General features: G+C 46.5%; 1 protein-coding gene across 1 annotated transcript in view; it reads right to left on the reverse strand.

Moving 5' to 3' along the window:
* LOC135922006 (uncharacterized) overlaps positions 1–21,472 on the reverse strand; it is a 34,922-nt gene extending 13,450 nt beyond the window's left edge. Inside the window, exons 1-8 of the mRNA XM_065456411.1 lie at positions 21,235–21,472; positions 12,793–13,008; positions 11,777–11,925; positions 11,499–11,604; positions 9,696–9,853; positions 7,120–7,239; positions 4,239–4,335; positions 1,596–1,732 (exon numbers count right to left, since the gene is read on the reverse strand). Coding sequence (XP_065312483.1) covers positions 1,596–1,732; positions 4,239–4,335; positions 7,120–7,239; positions 9,696–9,853; positions 11,499–11,604; positions 11,777–11,925; positions 12,793–13,008; positions 21,235–21,292 — 1,041 coding nt within the window. The 5' untranslated portion in view covers positions 21,293–21,472. The remainder of the gene's footprint in view (positions 1–1,595; positions 1,733–4,238; positions 4,336–7,119; positions 7,240–9,695; positions 9,854–11,498; positions 11,605–11,776; positions 11,926–12,792; positions 13,009–21,234) is intronic.
* Between the last annotated feature and the right edge of the window lie 1,163 nt (positions 21,473–22,635).

Below are 22,635 nucleotides of genomic sequence, written 5' to 3' on the forward strand. Positions count from 1 at the left end.
CATCGCAGACGGACTTCTGCCACTTTGTAGGTATATATATATACAGCTAACAGAAAAGTCGAGACGTCTTGAGCGTACGCGAGCACGTAAACGAAATCACAAGTTTGTAGAATGCGCGCTTATAGTCCGACGTTATCGGCGCGCGGCCGAGCGTCGCTCGACGCCGGGCGCGTGGGAACGCGTCGGAACGCGTCCGGTTACGCTGGCTGCGCCAGTGCGTCGAACCATCGGTCGAACTATATAGACGCTGTTGTTTTCGCCAGCGTGACGTAGCGTGACGTAGCGAGACGTGGCGTGTGTGCGCTCACGCTACGTCGGACCATACTTAGCCCTCTTAACAAAAGATACGAGGCAGGCAGATGGCCACTTTCATCAATGAGTGTGTTCCGTTCTAGCCTAGTTGTTCTTGGTATTCAGATTTCTGTGTATTAACAGAACAGCCAGCGACACTAAGTGACGCAACTGAAAGGCTTTATACCAGGTGTTTTTTTATAGTATATAGAATATTTATTTGCCTGTGACAGATGGCACAATTATAATCCTTGAACTGGATTGCCCGAAGAAGTGGACACGCACAAAAAATCGAAATGCGTAATTGACTATCTAACAGCATTTCACTAATTAAGGTTCGAACTTATTACGTTCCGGCAGATGCGGCAATTTACAGGTTATAACCAGCGCATTTGCAAGACATATCCGTTTAGAACGAGTTTTGAAACTAGCACCAGTTGCGAAATACGCGTCTTCAAATCTGCGGTAATGACGCAAATTTACGTAATGACGTAATTTGCGGTAATTGTTCCACTTATTTCTTTTTCTAACAAAGCGTATATTTATGCATTGTAGCGCAAAGAACGCCGATTTATTTCCTCAGACACGTTGGGAGCGCATATCTATGAACTGGCGTCACCCTCAGAAATCGTTCCAAGTGGATAACGCTTTGCGATAGCGCCGGCCACAATTTGTTAATGACAACACGTGCCGCAAACATGTGCAGTAACGCAATTATCTTATTTATTTATTTATTTATTTATTTATTTATTTATTTATTTATTTATTTATTTATTTATTTATTCTTCCCTCATAGGCCCTCCACTGAGGGCAATACATAAGGGGGGAGTGGGACAATAACGTAAGAAACAATTTAGATTCCAAGGATAAATTCAAAAATAAAAGCAGGACCCATACAACGTTACCAGTTATATATGTCACGAAATAAATAGGAAACGCAAACGACAAAAGTGCAAACAGTGTCTATCAATCAACGCAAATGCATGCGAGAAAAAAATATAACCACAAACAGACTTCGAACATAAACAACCTTAAGGCATAATTTAAAGCAGAAGTAATAAAGTGCAACATATATATATATATATATATATATATATATATATATATATATATATATATATATATATATATATATATATATATATATATATATATATATATATATATACACATATATGACGACGCACGTATATACGGAAAACGATGCCACAGACTATTTTCTTTAGATTCTATTTACTCTTCAAAAGTACCCTTTTATATCTTTACCGTGGTTTCTAAAAGTAAAAACTAGACAAATGACATGCCTCTCCGGCCTTTTGAAAGGCGTAGTTGCGTTTCGCTCCCCAGACCAGGGACAACGGTTCCGGGATATCCAACTCTTCCTTCTCCATCACGGAGGCTTGGCACTTGCCCGTGTCGGGAGCGATGAAGTACTTCATTCCTGCGAGAGAATAGCACATGGTCACGTGTAGACGTCTTCTCAATACGGAACCGACCCAAGCGTACTTTGCTCCCTCATGTTCAAACAACAACTCTTGTGCCTGTATTGGCAACACTTGAACATGGAATGCATACGTGGCCTATCAAGGACTACAGTTGCAACTGCTCCGGAACATTTATATTTCGTGATCGTTTATATTGTGTGAACGTAGATATTTTGGGTACGCGAACTTTAGAAACGATGTCTCTGTGCAGTCGTTATGTTTTTACTTTCTAATCATTGTTTCAGTTATGAGCGTTATCAGGACAATTATGATGTCAGAGGAGCAGCCGGTACAACATACGGGTACCAACCTCTCCTCAAATACGATTAATAGACGTCTTTCTTTAGCTGAGCGTTTACGGTCTGCTTCACGCAGACCGATATATTTCCTGCACAACGCCGCTCAGCGGGAGCGCTAGTGCACATGCGCACAACGCTCGTATACCGGCGACGAAACGTGGAACGCTGCCAACGCCCCGCTCTACGAAAGCCGATTAAACGGAGCGTGCACGAGTGCGTTCACTTGGTTTCCTTAACGTTTTACAGCCAAGATGAACGCGTATGGCAGGCCTCTCTGAGAGACGCACTGTATGTTTTAAAAGAAATCGAAATCAACAGAGTTCTCTGCGGCCACCAGAGGGCGCGAGACGTTATCAATACTATCGGACATGACTCGACCTTTATAAACCCTTATCGGACTTGATCCAACCCTTACCCACTCTTATCGGTTCTTATCGACCTTATCAGAACTGCTCCGACCCTTATAAGCCTTTATCGCTCTTTAACACCTTATCCATCCGCGTGGAACCATTACCAATCGCGATCAGACCCCTATTACCCGTCATCACTCCTTATCGCACTTTCTAACTCACTGACTGCTTATATGTCTGCTTTGCGCCACGAAACACAATGAGGTGCAACACATTCATATGGTTCAGATATATTCGTCTTTCGTAAGCGTGTTCCTCATACGATAATGAGGAACAGGAAACAATATGTATATGAGTGCAATAGTCCGTCGAATTGCCATTCCTCCAAGGATGAAAACCTCTTTCTTTAAGTTACATTCGGCAACTCTTCCTGTCGAAACCTTGTTGGAAAAACGGGCCTGTTTCGTGCCGTCGTCAACAAGCTGCCGTTTGTGTCTACGTGCTGAAACGATTGATCACTCACCGTTTTCTATATTATAGGGATGCCGTGTTCTTCTGGGACATTCCCCAAAGAACAATTAAAAAAAGAAATTTAGAAATCACACCAAACACAATTGCGACCCACCTTGTGACCCACTATATGACCATGTTCATGTCAGTTTGCCGTTAGCGCACTCAGTGGCTATGGTGTTGGGCTGCTGAGCACGAGGTCGCGGGATCGAATGCCGGCTACGGCGGCCGCATTTCGATGGGGGCGAAATGCGAAAACACCCGTGTACTTAGAATTAGGTGCACGTTAAAGAACCGCAGGTGGTCGAAATTTCCGGAATCCTTCACTACGGCGTGCCTCATAATCAGAAAGTGGTTTTGGCACGTAAAACCCCATAATTACATTAATTAGCGCTGTAAAAGCCACATCACGCTGAACCACCGCGAAGCGCTCGGTCCTTTTGGCGGAATCTTATACTTTCGTGGAGTGTATGCTACACAAGAAACAGCGCTGGACTGGGTGTCTTTATTGTACGCCTGTGCTTGTCTGACTTTTGAATGTGTTTTCAGTCACCTTAGATTTCATTAGCACTTTTTATTTCCTTGTCTTGCTGGAAATTCTGCTCCGACTTAATAAAGAAAAAAAAAAGTGGATGGTGGGTAAGACACTCGGCTTCTGAGCGTGGGATCGTAGGCTCGAAATTCACCACCGTTTTTCTTCCAATTTATTTTGTTTTTCTTTATGGAGCGCGTCGTGTTATGCGTTACGGACAGAGCAACGGACAGATTTCCTTGGTGTGTCGTCAAAGAATGCTTACGCATTAAAATTAATTGCCGTTCTTTCACGTTCCAATACCACGATCTGATTATGAGGCACGCCGTAGTGGGGATAATTGGGTTAATTTTTACCACCCGGGGTTTTTGAACATGCACCCAGAGCCAGGTACACATTTTTTTTTTTATTTTGTCCCCCCATCGAAATACGTCCGCTATGGCCGAACTTTGATACCGCGATCTCGTGCTCATCAGCGTAACGCCAAAGCCACTAAGCAACCACGGCGGGTTGCGTTAACTTGTCAGAGCGGAACTCGGCAAGATATGATGGGACTTTTGGTGGGGAAAACAAAAACAGGAAAGAGATGCTGGACGGTGTCGTCGCAGGCCTAGGCAGCTTTACAAGCTAACAGGCAGAACGTTAGACTGCGAGAAAGATACCAAAACCTAATTAGATAGCGAAGGCTAGGTGACTACTATAGTCACCACCCCGAACCATGGCCATCACAAAACGTCGCTCATCGTTCTTGTATGCCTAAGAGGCAACTTGCCCGTGACGTAGTCGAAGACGCTCCTCAAGACTGGCGTGTTCGCATCCTCGTTGTACGTTTCCCGGGCCACCAGGAAGCTGGGCAGATTGCACCACACCTGCACGATAGATTCAAAGGAAATTCACGAATTCGAGACTCCGATGGTGCAAATAGGCAGCATCAGTGCGTCCGCATACGTACCACGGTTTATGGAATGCCAGGTCTATTTAATTCTTTAAGTTTATGCACAACGATTTCACATATGGTTCGCCTATAACGTATTCAAGTAGTCATTTCTTCTGCTTGCGGTTCAGTAGAATAAGTTGCCCGATTCAATAGTAAACCAACACAATCCTTCGAAGTTGCGGGGAGCGTTGTTAAAGATACGCTAAGCAGAAAAATAGTTTCAGCTCAAATTCGCCATCTTGACAGCTATGACTGGCTCGCAGGTGCCCCCAGGGTGCTCTCCTATGGACTCAAAATGCCGTCATTACAGAATTTGACAATATGGCGGAATTTGATAATGTCCCGAGTATAGCTCTCCAAGCTGGTAAGACTAAGGCTTCATTATTTTCAAAAAAATACGCTGATCCGATGCACATTTAGGAATATATGTGAAGCGAAGCTTTTGCGATGCATTTAACGAAACGCTACAAATTGGTCCACTTCATTTTTTGCGTCTTTGGCACAAACTGGCGCACCTATGTGCTATCGCGCACCCTGGCTACGCGATGTCACAAATCTTATATAATGGCTTGTATTTCTTCGTTTCTTATTTCTTCACTATCCTTTACATCCTCCTTTGCTAGCGACTTCTCAAGTCAAGGACGATGTGCTGACAGCGATTAGGATTATGATGATCACGACGGGAACACTACGAAAGTTATCTGGAGTATAGCCTTACCACCAGTCGCAGGAAGGTAACAAGAACTTACCGGAGACGTCCTAAAAGACTAGACCTATCCCCTGTACTCTATAACGTGTCTCCGCACAGCACAGGCCGACTCAAGTGGTTTCCAACGCCGCCCCTCGACACAAGGGGTCGCTGCGCTTTCAATAACGCTCTACAGTGATTCCTGAGTGAACCTTTTGTGACTAGATGCTCTCCGGGCGCGTGTTGGAACGCGCTAGAGCAAAGCTGCATTTCTCGACCAACTTCTCAGTCGTATAGTTATCGCTGAGAAGCGTTACTGCATCGACTGCCAAACTGTGCAACGAGTGTTATAAATCTATGAGGCCATTGTTATTGAGTTACTGTTCGATATATGAGAGTTTTAGAATAGGGGCCCCAAAGAAATAGCGTCGAAGCCACTGCGCATGCGCGAGACGCAAACTGCGTTTGGATTTTGCGTTGGGAACGCTATTTCACCGATTTAGCGGGAGCCCAAATAGCGGCCCCAAAAGCTTTGCGTCAGCAAACATGGCGGCACCCATCGAAGCGACGGCTCTATAACCTAGCACCCATAGAGTTTCTCACTATAACACCTAGAGGGTAATCTGGCGCCACCGTCTATGGGAGTTTCTTAAGGGGGCACCGTGCCGTCATGGGAATGACGGTATATGTGTCTGCGAGGCTCGTGTTGGCTGGTGTTGTAAGAGGCTTCGTCTAAAACGTGGATATGGCTACGCAAATAACGCGTTCTCAAACTAAAATCTTCATAAAATGTTTCCATTCACGCATATTACATCTTTACTCACCCACAATGCATGACCAAGCGAAGAAAAGCAAGAACAGACGACCAATTGTTTCAAAACGAGCGCGAACCTTGTCGTCTGTCCTCCAACTTTAGCGGCCCGCTGATACTTTTTACGCAACATGTAGTCGTACACACAATAAGAAGTTCTCGTAGTTAAACAAAACATGTTTTCGAGTAATAATAAAGCTAAAACAGCTTTTTACGTGCTGTTCTAGTAGAAAATGATTCATTGTGACAGATGGAACGGTACTCGCCGAGCGCGTCTTCAAGGCGTCCTGTCTCTACGAGAACGATGCCAATCCGAATCCACAATATACCGGCATTCCCATGCATACCACTGCGCAGCAGCGCCAGATTTCCCTCTAGGTAATGTAGTGAGAAACTCTATGCTAGCACCAAACTGGGTTCGATTCGTGGTAACGCGTGAAGTTCGCAAGCTATAGGCGAAGTGACTGCGGTTATCGCTTTCTCTCAACTAGCGTGCGTTATGAAGATCGATTCATTAGACGCCGCTGATTCCGAACTCGATTGTGGATTTTATGGCTCGTAGGCCTAACGCGGCTAAGCTTGGCTGGTGAAGGCACGTAAAGTTGGTTTGCTCAGAACTATGCGCAACTGTTTGCTGCTTACAGAATAACTTCCAAATTGTAATTAAACGCGAATACACGCAAGTCAGAATTACTATTCCTATCATAAAATGGTATATTTTATTCAATTATTTCTAATAGCTTTCCTTTGACGCCGTAGTGGCGCTGTCAACGCAAGACGCTATCCGCAAACGCAAAGCTCTATTCTGAAACTCTTCATTCCTGCGTGCGCCAACGCTAACACCCGCAAAACTCTTTGGGGCGCCAAACTATTGGGGCCCCTGTTCTAAAACTCTCTACAGAGAATAAAACTCGAGCGCCTTCTTCCTCCGCGGGGTGGCACTGTGCTCCACCCGGTGACCTAGGTAGAATATTAGGCAGTATAGTAGCAAGAGCTTGGTGGCGCAACCCACCGCCCCGTTCCAAAGGGGACGCTCATAACATCCATCCATCCATCCATGACTCGGTAGATTCAATAAAGCGCTTGCGAGTGCAGAAGCCCCGTTCGCAAATAACTGCGCTAGCACTTCGCTGCGATTGTAAGTGGGAGAACAAACGGCTCCACTGCGTCCTGCTGTCGTACGAAAGTTGAGGAAGGCAAATTGCGCGATAGGTAACCTTGCTTTTCTGGATGTCCTGGCTGTCGGCCACCTTGGTCTCGGCCGAGAACGAGAACACCCGTGGAAGTTCGGGAAGCTGCGCCCTCTCGGCTCCGGCGCAAAAGAATCCGACGGGTTCCTGGAAGCAGAAGCAGAATGCCATTTAACCGGCCAGTTTTCTTTTTTATTCTTTTGGTACAGGGTGCAAACTAGCGCGAAAGCAAACTGAGTGACCTCCGAGAACACGGATCTCGGAGGCCACATCTTGGTCCAAAGAGTTCCATACTACACGCACCAGAGGTAAAGGTGGCGATGTAGTCTTTCGACTACCGTAAAAATCCAGGGATAGCTAATTAATTATCCTATAATTTGGCAAGAACTTCGTTGACTATCACGTAACGGTTTGTCTTCTCTTTATTGTGTGATACTTAGCAGATGTCGCTGGGTTTAGATAGCTTAGCTTACTGCTCTATATGGTTCATTTATGGCGTGCAAGCTTCGCGACGTTTTTTTTTTTCAGAAATTACATGTGTCTAACGTATCCAATGAAGTCATCTTGTCTCACAATTTTCACCGCATAAGTTAACCTCAGCACTTTCGAATAACTATGTCGATAAGTTTAGATGGCCTCTGGGCGGTAACCATTACCATGGTAATTATTTTCCACATTCTGAAGAATTCCGTTTGCCGGCGGGAACTGTCGATTGATATCGAAACTATAGACGTTTAATAGGATGACCATCTTCGTAAGAAATTTTCAATGATCGAGAAGTTAGTTTAAGTAAATGCCTTCCGAAACCACCAAGAGAAAGCGTAGGAATGTTTTCATTAAACTTGTTGCTAGTCCCAGCGTGTCTGTCTACTTCTCTCCTGGTGTTTGCGTTCCATCGGGTTCCATCGTATCAAATTGGTGCCGCACGACTTCCCGTTGCGGCATTGAACTCTGCGGTCTCTTTTTGAGGCGACTAATGTAGACAAAACTTGCAGCATCCTTCTCCCTCTCCCTTCCTTCTCCCTCCTTCTCCCCATCCCTCTCCCTTCTCTCGCAGCCCTGCTTTCAGCTGTCAAAGAGTTTGCCGCCGAGCCCGTTTCACCTATTTTCTCGACACAGTGCGCTAACAATTAAAAGCCTGCCTTAAGATAAGGTTTGTCCTTTGAACTTATGACATTGGCACTTTCAACTATTTCATTTGCACTTTCAGAAAACTACTCATCTGTGTGCTCGCCGACCATAGCAGTGCGAAGTACACGTTGTAGGACTCTCCGAAATATTTTTGACCTACTGGTACACTTCTAATGCGCGCAAAATTATACCTACACTCTACAAAAAGTTAACACCCTTTGGGGCGTATTTTAGCCCCACAATAATACAGGTCCAGGAATTTTCGACATTGGCCCCTTCAGCTAGCCGTGGAACTTCACTGCAGTATGCCCGCGTAACTCAATGGGCAGCATTTAAAAAAAAATCGCATTTCAAAAGGCAGCCCGAATTTCAACAACTTTCAATTAGCAACGTCGAGAGGGTACGCTTTTTTATTGTTAACACAAATATTTACACCACATAGTCGTAACGTCTTTGCTGCGTTGTAGCAGTGCTTTAGACAGAATTAAAACACTGCTAAAGACGGAGCAGGAAAGTTTAAAATACCTTCCGTAAATAGGCGTGTTACCATAAGGTTGTACAGTCTCGACGCTGCTAACCGAAAGTTGTTGAAATTCGGGCGTCCTTTAGAAATACCACTTTTGGAAATGCTGTCCATACAGTTGCGCTGGCACGTTGCGGTGAAGTTTGGCAGATTACCGCAGTGGCAACGGTCTAAAATTCCTGGGTACGATTGTCATCTGTCTTGCTTGAGTTTCCTTCCTTGAAAATTCTGCGCTCGCTGCTTTCCCGTCAAAAACGCTGCGTCACGCTGATAACGCGCATGCCGTTCTTAACGTGTAAGTACCGGGCGCGCAGCCTTAATGAAGGGAAAGGCACACGGGACAGATTATGATTATCGTTAGGGGACAACATAAATCTCTTTGGAGTGTGAACACTGCCAGGTGCCTGAAACACTGCAACACGTACTGTGCGACTGCCCAGCATATATGCTGGAGCGAAGGACGTTTGAAAGTTCCCTAGCCAGCGTTGGCAGGCAACCACTGTCGTAGGAGGCTATCCTCGGCTCATGGCCTGACACTGCAATTTGAATGCGTGCAACAAAAGTATTGTTGAAGTTTCTGCAGGACACCAAGCTCGACGAGCGGCTCTAGCGAGGCAACTGTCTCATGTACATAAGCACTCACCACTTTTCTTATCATCATCCATCCCAGTACTTTCACTCCCCTTCGCTCCCACCCCAGTGCAGAGTAGCAGACTATAGAGCGCAATAGCTCAGGTCGACTTCTCTGTATTTCCTATTAATAAATTCTATTCTATATATATTGGAGTGTGGCACACTGGCGATTTTACACTCTTTTCGCACTGCGGTAGCGCAACTATGCGGGAAACCGAAAACGCGAACTTTGCATCCGGAACCTACAGACCACCGAAACGCCGTGAGTGTTGAGTCAGCGTGGAAGGCAACCCCGAATCCAACGGCTGACACGTACCTCGAAGATGGTGTAGTCAAGGTTCTCCTCGTAGTCGGCGAAGGTGTAGCGAATGGCCTTGTCCTCGGCACACGTCACAAGGGCATCCAATGGCACGGGAGGGCAAAAGCCTTTGTTGGCAACCTTGTTGTCGCACTTCGGAGTGACGGCACCGTTCTCTGCGGGGTTGCGTTAAAGAATGGAACACGTGTAAAGGAGGGTGCTGACGTAACATTTTAAGACTTCCTCGTTGCTCTCGTTTTTAGCTTACGTGAGGGTCTTCGACACTGAAGCCCCGGAAGAAAATACTGGCAGGCATCACAGCGCCCTAAATAATTTAATAGGGCAGCTTTTCTGCGAAGCAGGTTTGGTTTCATCTCCCTGGAGGTGTCTACGTTCCATGATGTCGTGACACAGAAATTGGCCCCGTGGGAGCAGCGACATTATGACGTCTTGGAATTCGCTACTACTCCTTCCACGACCCAAAGTAGCAGCGCAACAGAAGCAGACGACCTAGCGAGTCGGCGCGAATGCCAAAAAACAATAGGAACGCGCGCGCACGCGCACGCACACACACACACACACACACACACACACACACACACACACACACACACACACACACACACACACACACACACACACACACATGCACAGGCACACTTTCTCTCTCCCTTTCCTGTTCGCCGTGTCTTCCTTTAAAATCGCGTTCCGTCTATTTCTTCTTTTTTATTATTTTTTAGGCTCTAATATAGAAAAAGTAAAAGTATCCGACGAACATCCTTCAAGGGACGTATTCTCGGACGATCAGTTTCGGCGATACTATCACCTTCGTGTGACGTAGTGCTCAATCAGCCAATTAAGTCATACGGTTTTGCCCAACCTACCAATAAGCGCTCACTGATAGGGATATCGCCGAAAGCGACCGACCGAGAATACGTCCCCATGTTTACTGTTGCGCCGCAACAAGCACGAGAAATGGTGAGGGTCTCAGAAGTCGCAGGAAATGGCCAGAGCAGTCTTTCGAGCGAACCTGTAGGGCCTCTACTCCGCGTACAGGACTAAAAATGTGGAAGACGCTTAAGCTTCGCCTTTAAGTGTGGAACGCGATATCATTCAAAGATCCCTGACTGCTTCTTACGCTTCCCGGCAACTGGAGCGTATGTAAACGTAATGTTTACCGGGAAACGCTGGCCGTGAACGCTATGCACGAAGGCGGGCTTTGTGGTAGAAACGCGGCCTCTTGCGTGGGCCGCGATGCGACGGAGGCGAGCGCCATCTGGACGCGTTGCAAGGAACCGCGGGCGCGACGCTTCGTGGCCCCCAAGACACCCGCGAACCGGCGCGCGTAAATGGCGGACGCCGCGGCTGGTCTGTGAATGTTAGAAACGCTGGAAAAGGGGTTTCTTTGAGTTTTAGCGTAACAGAATTGTGTTTTCACGCATAGTCAAATTACAGTCCGAGAGCTATCGTGTCTGTAGGTTGTGTGTAAGTTATAGTCTACGATTTTTCCATATATTTTACATTGAGAAAATCAACTAGTTCAGTAAATTCCTTGCGTCACATGGAAAGCCTGGGAATGGGTTGTACGAAAATCTTTTCGCCGATACGACGTCCGACACTGATGCCGACGCCGGATTTCCCGCGACACGGGCTCCTTAATGCTCTCGCGTTGATATCTGGCTCTGGCGTTCATGGCAGCGCTGCAAATGTCTAGCGACTGGGCATGCTGATTTTTACCGCGCACTCAAACAGCGTTGCCGGACCCCTGTGAATAGCATGGTTGCTTTCCGTGATTAAGATTAAAATGACTTCTGCACGTACTGCTCCAGACGATAGTGGTGGTGCATAGGTAGCTCGTCCCTTGGAATTTGACAGTGACGTTCGTCCTGAACTCGTCCGCATCGATGGGTGTTCCTTGCGTCCGTTTCTGCGGGAAGTGTAAAAGAAAGGTGTCGGGCGCTGGCTCCGAATCACATTGTTAAACAAAAAAGAAAACGTCTGTTCCGGACACTACATCTTATGTCTTTAACACCGTGCATTGCAGCAAATAGACACGTTATAAGGACAACATCGACGGACCGATAAGCAGGTGGTTGTACCTGGTCACCTCCCGCGAAGCGTATCAGCGAGGAGGGCTGGTCGAACACCTTGCCTCCTCTGGCGGCTGCACGGAACGCCACCGGGAAGTAGGGGTCGTCCTTCTCGGAGTCCGGAATGCCCTTGGTCACCTGGCACTGCCTCGTTGCCCCTGCGCGCCACGGCAGCGGCCTTAACTACACGCAACAATAACAGTGGAACAGGAAAATACAACCTAACGTCCATTTGAACAGTGCACACGCGCGAGAGTGAGTGAATGAGTGCATATGTATGTATGTATGTATGTATGTATGTATGTATGTATGTATGTATGTATGTATGTATGTATGTATGTATGTATGTATGTATGTATGTATGTATGTATGTATGCATGTATGCATGTATGTATGTATGTATGTATGTATGTATGTATGTATGTATGTATGTATGTATGTATGTATGTATGTATGTATGTATGTATGTATGTATGTATGTATGTATGTATGTATGTACGTATGTCCGACCGACCGACCGACCGACCGACCGGTTTGTTGGGTTCTGTCGTACGGTCGTCGGTTGGTTGATCGACTTACCGAGTTCTACTCCGCAAAGCAAAACAGTGGCTACGGCAGACATCACAATCGGAGATAAGTTAACTCAGACCACGTAGGGTTCTTCGACGATGCTCCAAAAGCACGGTAGACGATCGTTTTTGTACCCCGCTTGCTCAGAATGCGGCTTGGAGTCGAACCTAGGACCTCATAATCAGCAGCCGAACGTCACAGCCACGTAGCCAAAAACGGCGTGTAAACCGCCGAGGATTGTTCCGTGTCCAGCTGCTTTCAAGAAACTCAGTACCGCTTTATAATGTGGTGCGCCTAACTTCAGGACACACAAAAATGAACCATCAATCCTTTCGTGTGTGCGCGTGTGCGTTTTCTATCGAATTTATCCGCTGTGGCCGCCCCTCCTTGCACACACACACACACACACACGCCGCAGCAGCGTATAATCGTTAGCAAGCGCTGTAGTGACTCACCGTCGGCCACGTAGAGGGCGTCGTTGTCGAAGTCGTACAGCTTGATGTAGCTGATGCCCTGCGACATCCGGGACACGTACAGGCGGTTGCCCAGGCCCTGGCCCTGGCGGGTGTAGGCCACCGTGAAGGAGTAGAGCTTGTCATCGAACCAGGACTTGAACATCACGTTCATTCTGAAGTCCGAAGGCAGGTACGGAACGGAACCCTGCTGCTGGCCTAGAAAGGGAGAGCGACAAGGGTGGTTAATTAACTAACTAATTGCACTATATAACATTGTCTTGGGAGATGTGGCTAAAGGCCATACCATACCAACGCAACAGCGACAATACAAATTTCGCTGTTTTCCAATTTCAAATTGAATAAATTGGAAATTTGCGAACGTAACGTGCGGAACATGAGTGCCATTAGCGTGGACATGCTAATATGCGGAGCTTGAATGCGCAAGAATTTCTCATTCTGGGAAACCTGTTACACAAGGTTCCAATGCTCCAAAATGAATCATAAGTGTGGCATCAGGCTGGGCTTCGAGACTCGATACCAGGCCCTGAACGTGTGCTACAGTCTTTAGGGAGCTTTAGGGCAGCGTACTAGCGTAATCAGTCGTACACCGGTATCCGGAACACCGGAAGGTGCACGTGGTAAGCACCAACGCCAATTGTGACATCTTACAGACGTGTTCAAATTACCTCGCAAGGCTTACCTCTCAACCTTCAATCACCATTTTGCAAGGTCACTCACGAGGCGCTCTCGGAAAACCTCAACTCAGTGTTTAGCCAGCGACCTCAACTCGATTTTGTCTCGATCTCATCTCATTTTCGTTTCGTCAGTTTGAGATCAAGTACTCAATGCTTCAGTGTACCTGTATTCCGTAACCATAAGCCTACATTGCATAAACCATAAACCTACACATAAACCATAAACCTACACTAACTACAACTAGCATTCGGCTACAGGTCCGACAAGCGGTTGTTACTTGCGTATAATAATCTGGAAAAAAAAACTAAACATCTTTCTTTCTTACAAAGTTGGGCAAAAACAAAAAAAGAAACAAGAAAGAGCAAGCACGGCAATTTTATTCTCATAGCTTTATCCTGTTTATTTCTTACGTTTTCTGCTTGCTTCCTTTTCTGTAGTTTGCGTGAAACATTCTGTTGATTGCCTTTTCCCGTTATTTAACTGAAAATTCTTTACGTGTACATCACTCCTTCACGATAGTATGTTTTTACTACTCTTCTGACTCCATCGTTCAGGGAGTACGAAGGAGCTAAACGCCGCGATGCGGTTGCAACAAATGATGCAATAATCCCGACCCTATGCGCGACACATTCAAGCATCGACTCTGTCGGTGTTTATAGCCATGCTCTGACTGGCAACGACGACTTAATGAGTATAGTTCCCTCGTTTTTTTCGGGAATTAAGGCTAATTGGCTCACGCATATTAAACCTCTGCATGTATACTTGTGACGTCATGACGACGGAGGATTGACGTCGACGGCACGGTGACGGCGACAGAGTGAAGGCGACGACCCGGCGACAAAGGAAAGACGACGATGGAATAAATGCGATGAAACTACAATGACGGGAACTAGATTGATTGCTTGGGCTAGTTGGTAATTCACGATAAAAATGACGCTGTGTATAGCTTCCGGCGCGCTATAGCGGTGACGGAAAAGAGAGAGAGAAAGCCAAGTATGGGTGCAATAACTTCACCTGTAGCTGAAGGATGCAAAAAAAAAAATGTTTCCAGCCGTGAGATTCGCGAGACGACATCCTTTAGTAGTGAGGTCCATCCTACGATTAGTTAGAAAAAAAAATGTATCAAGGCTCCCCTTTAACCCCACGAAGCTCGAGCGCCGTTCCGCGTCAACGTAAATTTAAAAATTAAAACAACTTGCTTGCACGTATTTCCGATAACGGAGAGTACATTGGAAGGAAGAAAACAGCGAAATTATGATTGCGTAAAAAATTAATTAGTGTACTTATGAGTAATTCATTTGCCTAACTATTCACGACTAATCACCTGATCACTCCCTACAGAATATCAAAAAAGCTAGTGCGGGCTGTACGTTGGGTTTACAGCGCTAAATCAGATGTTTCGGGCATCAAATTGAGCGTATCAAAAATGATACGTTGGGCTTTGTGGGGTTAGCTTAGCTGGTCATTCATCTTCACAGTGTGGAATGGCTCACGATTTTTTTCTTTGCTTTTCCTATTTGTTGTTCTCATATGTCATGCAAGGCAATACAAAGGGAAAAAAAAGAAGCCATGATGTCCTAGTGGTCAGAGCAATGGGCTGGCGTGCTCGAAAGCAGAGGTTCAATTCCCCCGTTGGTCATTATTTATTACAGAGGTTTTTATTACAGAGGTCTTTATTACAGAGGTCCGGGGTCTGGCGAGACAGGAAATACCAAAATACTGCAAAGTGCCTGGAATGAGGCAAGGAATGCGTCGCATTAAAAATGCGAGAAGCCTTTCAGAAGCATGCGAAAACTCCGAGAAGTTGAGTACATGCTTATCTATACAGGGATGATAATTACGGGCTTAAACAAGACTTTGCTAACATATCTTCAAATATTTGAAAATAAAGTCGATGCTTGTTTTGAAATGTATTCTCGTGGCTTTGAAGAATCTAGATATATTTGCAGTTCATACGGCTTGTCTTAACAAAACTTACACAGAAAACTTTTGCCACTGTTGTCACTCGAATGAAATGAAGAAACCCTACATTGGAATGCATGTTAGATCAGCTCCATTTACACCGTGAATCGCTGCTTCGTTCTTGTGTTAGCTGCTAGCTTGTTCTCGGGAAGGAAGAGTTTACGATAATTAGGAACACTCTTGTGTCATCGCCCATGCGGCGTAATTAGTAAGACCTGTTTATTTCATGGCACTTTATGTGTTCGCGGTGGTTTTCTTTGTTGACCGTTGTTGAAAATTCTGTTTGTGCCCGTATACGCTATTCCCGGACTGTCCTTCAAATTGTTGTAGGCTGCTCTACAACACTGGCCGCGGTACGACGTAAAAACCACAAAACTGTCTGTGCAAGCCTGCAATCCTCCTCCTCCTTCGTACATCGAGTAACCCTGCATGTGTGCATTATGCAACCCATGCTACCCCGTGTGCAGGACTATGCGTATCACGTGTGCAATAAAACAACGGTTTAACAACGACATCGCGACTGCGAGTGATTTAATTAGCAACCAGTCCAAAAACGGCCTAGCAGTGCCCAACTTGATGCAAGGAAATGGCCAATTCGGTCCAAGAAAATGTACTTTTGCACGATATTCCGTGGTTGGCGCAGCCGAACCGTCAGTAATTTTTTTTTATATAGCCCGCCGTTCAGGATGGCATCACGCTGGCACCACTGCGCCGAGCGCGAAGCACTGGCGCAGGCTCCGGTGAAATTACATCACTTTCAGATTGTGACCACTACTATTGTTTCAAAACGTTTAATTGTCTCAAAAGATTTAAGATGAAAGCATTGTGAGTGAAATGCTTCAGGACTGTTCCTTGTACGATGCAAATGTCACAAAATTCTGATAAATAGTTCAGTGAAGACTATAATCCGGTCAGAGCAAATCTGCTATAGCATACCGAAATATCCACGCGGAACCTCATGAGGACGGCGATGGTGAAAATTCGCTTGGGGTGTCCACATAATTGCTATCGCAATAAAGCAATTGAGAAATGCAGTCCTAAAACGTTCCGCATTCTCACAGAGAAATACTTAAACGAAAGCTGCCGACGTTAGCCTATCCAAATTCTTGGCTGTAGCAGTCTGATGTCCTTCAAATGGACAGTCTCATATTGTACAGTATATATTATTATTTCATGATGATCGCAAATCTATTGTCTCTAGCTGCATGCCGGTGGCCGTGAAAACAAGTTACCTCGACCTATCTAAGATCTGTATGTACGTCTCAACCGCAAGAGCTCTCGTTTATGAAATGACGAAAAAAGAAGAGCTCGCTGCAAGCCAATCATCGCCTTCGGTTTCATCATTCGCTTCGAAATATCGGCTCCGTCTGCTACACATGCCTACGGGGCGCCGGTTCCCGGGAACATATTTTGACACACCCCCTCGTTGTTCACACTTTTTGTTCCACAATAATTAAAGTTATTCTCTTGCGCATGGTTTGTGCCGCACGGCGTGTTGAAGTCATTGCATAAGCTCGTGCGGGCCTGCTTAATATAGTTCCAAAAGTGCAGAAGTGTCATGCGTAGCTGATTGTCCCCGAACAACTCTCTCTCTCTCTCTCTCTCTCTCTCTCTCTCTCTCTCTCTCTCTCTCTCTCTCTCTCTCTCTCTCTCTCTCTCTCTCATCTTCGTTTTCCCCTTTCCCATTCACCCGGTGTAGGGTAGCCAACCGGACGTTATTCTGGTTAACCTCCCTGCCTTCTGCTTTTCTCAACCCCCCCCCCCCGGACACAGCCGTAGCAGACGACGAGCATCCGCAGCAGAAACGGTGGCTGAGTATACTCGGGGCACATCACAGGGTCTTCAGGTGCTGAACCCCAGGACAAGGTGACAGGTGTAACGGTTTTTACGCGGCAATTTAATCCGTTGCTTTTTTTTTAGTTCCTCTACCCGCTCCGCGTGTAAGCAGCTGTTCATAACCATTCAATTTGTACCAGATGAGGCGTTTGCGTGCTAAACGATATCAGTGGCTCTCCGTTCCATTCCAACCTTAGCCCCCCGTTGCTTCGGCCGTTGCTTTTTTTTTTTCTTCAGGATCGGAAGCAGTGGGAGACCGTGTTGCTCAGCTCGGCCCCCGAAGACCAACTTTTGGCTGTCCAGCAGGCCGAGGATGCCGCTAGAGCTCAAGGGCTTCTGGCCGCCATCTAGGCGGGGTTGGCCCCCCCACCAATCTGCCGGCTATATAAATAAAAGTTATTTCTCTCTCTCTCTCTTCTACGTCAGCGCAGTAGATAGAACACCGCGTTTACCGCACGTGTGTTGATCGAAATGGAGTAGGCGGCGGCAGCTTGTCTTATTGTTCGCTGCACACTTTACACTCTACAGCCTCCTCCGCCCCCAAGATTATGTGTGCCTACAACGTCCCAGCGGTCGGGAAGTGAGTGTCTATAGCATTCGTTCATCAATGACTGAAGCGAATGCCTCGCGTTATCAACGCGTTATCAGCGACATCCAGACAGTAGGATTTCTTTTATCGGAGCACAAGGGAGAATGCGTTGCGCCAATTCGCTCACTCACTAAGCCACTGACATGCTGATGAACTGTGACACGCGATTTTAGCATTACTTACGCGTAGACAAAAAGTTTCATCAACATCATCATAATAATATTAATCATCATCATCACCATCATGTACGCTGCAGGACGAAGGTCCCACAGAGACACAACAGAACGAGATGCAAGTTTTTGCACTGTGAACATAACGCGTGGAGCTCCCCATATGTGCATAGTGAAATCGAGGTTCATTTTCGTTTTGCATTACTTTTCTCTTTGTTCTTCTTTTCTTTCTTTTTTTTTATAGAAATCGAGAAATATTGGGTAACTACTCAATATTCGAAAGCACTTTCTTTGTTGTGTTCGATTCGAAATATTTTGCAATTATTCGAGTACCCCTATACTATTAAGACCCACAGATTTCTGCGCCGTGGTACTCAATATTCGAAGGTACTTTCTTTGTTGTGTTCGATTCGAAATATTTTGACAATTATTCGAGTACCCCTATACTATTAAGACCCACAGATTTCTGCGCCGTGGTACTCAATATTCGAAGGTACTTTCTTTGTTGTGTTCGATTCGAAATATTTTGACAATTATTCGAGTACCCCTATACTATTGTGACCCACAGATTTCTGCGCCGTGGTTATGAGAGGACCCCTTTCCGGACATTCGCTGTCGCCTGGGCGGCTGATTAATCGGTCCAACAGACAATAGCGAAATGGGGGTTAGGAAAGAAAAAAAGAAGAGCGACACGGAGACAATGGGCGGGTTATCGAGCCTTTGTTGCCATCGCAGCTGTGCCCGATTCTACTTTGCCGCAATTGGGGCCCTTCCTACGCGCACGCAGTGACATGAGGGAACAAAAACCTATCGTGGCCACTGGCGTAGCACCGGGGGAGGGGGGGGGGTGAGGGCCGTGGGCCCCGGGTGCAAGGGGCCAGTAGGGGAGGGGGGGGGGTGTCATATACGTCTGAAGACACCCGGAAAGTGTCTATGTCCTCGCCTTCCTCAACTACACCCTAGGGTGGGGGGGGGGGGGGCGGTGTTGACAGAAGACCTATGGGCCCCGGGTGCCAGACGACCTAGCTACGCCACTACTCGTGGCCCATTTGTGTGCGCTTCTCAATCCCGCGTTTTGCTATCACGTGGTCGACTGCGGCCAGAGCGGCATTTTGTTTATTTATTTACTCATATTTAATATAATACACGTATAACCACACAAGGCCAACAGGCATTGAAGCCAAGGAAAGAATCTGGGAAACTAGCTGTAGTAGTTGAAATTGAAGTGTAGAAAATAATGAATAGGAAAAATGAAAGTGCACGAAAAGATAACTTGACGCCGGCGAGAGCAAAATATGTAAGTGGCGCTGGATAGCGCTCCTAGGGCTTGACCTGGTAAACGTAAATAGTGGACGGATTTATGGCCTCGGCTGTAGCACAATTGGCAGTGCAACGGACGCGTAATGCGGAGGTTGTGGGTTCGGCTCCCATCCGGCGACAAGTGATCTTTTCGTCCACTTTCAGTTTTCCCTTTTCCCCCTGCACTGTTTTCTACATTTCAATTTCAACTACTACAGCTAGCTTCCCCGACGTTTTCCTTATCTTCCCTGCCTGTTGGCTTAGTGTGGTCATGACTAACGAAATCGGGCCCCTCGGTTGCCCTTCTTCTCTCGTACATGTATTTATGATTGATCCATTAATTTATCATTTCTTTAACTCAGTAAGTACAAGTAATTTCCCCTATGTTCTCCTTGGTGTCTTTGTTTGTTGGCTTCTTATGATTATAAAAACTCAGTGCCTTTCCACTCTGTGAAGAAGGATGACCAGCGAAGCTATATGCAGGCCCGTTAATGGCGAACTGCACCTCAGCCGCGGCACGGCCCGGTATGGCACTACCTTCGGGATCGGCCCACGTATGAAAAATTGTTGGTATATGCGCTACCCGCCGGTTCCCAGCCCCATGGATAGCTTCGCTCTAAAAATCGGTCCCCTCGGTTCCCTTTTCTTCACGTTCATTACATTACGACGAAGGTCCCGAATCCGGCAAACATTGACGCTTTCAGATAGCATGCGCGAGTTTATTGACCAGTTGCCGTCACCCAAATAAATCGCGAACTCGTGACGTGTGCGGCAGAAAGGATGTTCCACATCCGCCTCCAAGTTTTGCGAGTGGTGGCGCTGGCTAACACTCCCAGGGTTAGTTCTAGTAGTAGAATATAAATAACGAAGGAAGCGGATTGGAAAACGGCGCCGCGGTAGCTCAACTGGCAAGAGCATCATCGCGCGCGTAGTGCGAAGACGTGGGTTCGTATGCCACCTGCGGCCAGTTGCTTTTTCATACACTTTCATTTCCATTAATTAATTTATCATTTATTTAACAAAATTAGTAATTATATATGCAAGAATGTAAATGATGACATGGCTGATGATGATCCAAGAATGTTAATGATGATGGCTTAAGGCTTATGCAGGCATATATGGCTGAGTTGAGCCATATCTATGGAAGGTTTACGTGCGCAGCCTCATAGTGAGCTAAGCGGGGCCGCAGGCCTGATACAGCCTCGAAGGACGTCAACGTCTTGGTCCAACACGTTGCCGCATCCGGACAATTGACAGTGGCAACAATGAATGAATGGACGAGATATGAGCGGCTGGCTGCTTGCGTAATCGGATTTGTGATCGGAAAAGCGAGCGCACGAATGGAACAGTGATAATTGTTGTGCGAGTGATTACAGTAATCCAACTTATGATGAACTGAGTCGATTCGTTTAGATGATTGTTTAGTTTTTCTTTAGTTAGTTAGCTACTTAGTTGGCTAGTTAGTTAGCTGGTCAGTTAGTTAGTTAGTTAGTTAGTTAGTTAGTTAGTTAGTTAGTTAGTTAGTTAGTTAGTTAGTTAGTTAGTTAGTTAGTTAGTTAGTTAGTTAGTTAGTTAGTTAGTTAGTTAGTTAGTTAGTTAGTAAGTTAGTTAGTTAGTTAGTTAGTTAGTTAGTTAGTTAGTTAGTTAGTTAGTTAGTTAGTTAGTTAGTTAGTTAGAAACGACAAGAACTGCCTGCGCATCGTCGTGTACACAGGTGTGTCCCGCTGGCAATATTCACAGTTTCCGGCGATGGTGCAGAGGTGGCATGCCACTCCACGAACGGGAAGCAAAACCACGAAGGCAGTAACGGCCCCCGCATGAGCACCGAAACGAGAAAAGAAAGCGCCTATAGACACCGTACTTGGCAGTGAATAAGCTCTACATACTCACATGCTGCAAGATGAAACAGCACCACAAAGACAACACACGCGGTCGTGGCGGATGCCATCGTACGTGGTCTTGGCTGCTGCGTTCTCCTTTTCCGGAATGAACGGCGCGAGGGTGATCGAGGCGGAGGATCGGTACCACTATCTTCGATCGGGCTGCTGTGCCGCGAGTGAGTATTTCCGCCGAAAAAAACGCCCACCACCCGTCGGCGACCGAGCGGCGAAATGAGCAACGAGTACGGCACCTTTGGACCTTATCTCACTAGAAACGAGATCGAAGCCCGCACGCCCCGCTGTTGAGATAAGCGGCAGGCATTGTTCTTGAGAAGATCGCGTCTGGAATGGCCCACCCCCCGCATCATCCGTTATCTCGGTTCCTAACGTTTTTTTTCCTCGTGCGACCTAGTTGTATCACTTAGCGTATACTGAAGAAGTAATCAGCAGCAGCACCATGCAGCCGCCTATTTCGTGTCAACTGTACATGGCGAACACCCCTCCCAGAGATCTCCAGTTATCCCTAGCTGTGTTGCGCCAGCAGACCCCATCTTATGCCTGCAATTTTCCTCATTTCACCATACCATCTATATACAGTTCTCTGCAGTTCTTGACTGCGCACCTCTTATTTTGCACCCATTCTATGACTCGACAGACCACCGGTGACCTTCTCTACAGATGACATGATGCGCTCAGCTCCACATCTTTCATCCCGACACGCCCTTTTACTCTGCAATTCGTACTGTCGTATTCTTGCCTGAACCCTTGATCGAGTCCCCGTGAAACGTCTGTTAACAAAACAGCGAACTTGGGAAATTGGTGCGGATTCATGGTCAGGAAAGCGCGATGGGACACAGACGGCTGAAGAACGATTTGTTCTGTGTTCGTGTTTGAAGGACATATCGCAAGAGCCCCACAAGCGGGACAAAGGAAATACGCGGAACGACGGAACGAAACGCTTTCTTTCGTCCAGTGTATAGGTTTTCACGCTATAGCTTCAAACATGAATCCGTATACCATCACGCTCAATTTGCTATTCTCCATCCTGTGTTCTTCACTCGCTGCTGTCCCTGTGGACCCTCCTAACCATATGTGCAGTCGCGTACACGACTTGTCTGTGCAGGTTCCTGTCCTGTGATGGCAAGGGGAAGAAAAATTGGTCTGACAATGCACTGTGGATAAACTCCTGGCAAATTGAATGCGGCTCCATTTCGGTTCAGCGCGCTAAGCATTGCTACATCTGACCCCTTTGGCGACGGCGTTACCATATGTTTGACATTGGATGTGAATTCGACGTGGTACGCGTTTAGTTAGCTATGGCTAAATCATCGCTGGTTCCGGCTCGTAATAGGTCCAACCAATGTACGACTACCTTCCATGTTTGAGCCGATCATTCTGTTCTTTCTGTCAG

The sequence above is a fragment of the Dermacentor albipictus genome, chromosome 6 (assembly GCF_038994185.2).
Source record: "Dermacentor albipictus isolate Rhodes 1998 colony chromosome 6, USDA_Dalb.pri_finalv2, whole genome shotgun sequence".
Classification (NCBI taxonomy): Eukaryota; Metazoa; Arthropoda; class Arachnida; order Ixodida; family Ixodidae; genus Dermacentor; species Dermacentor albipictus.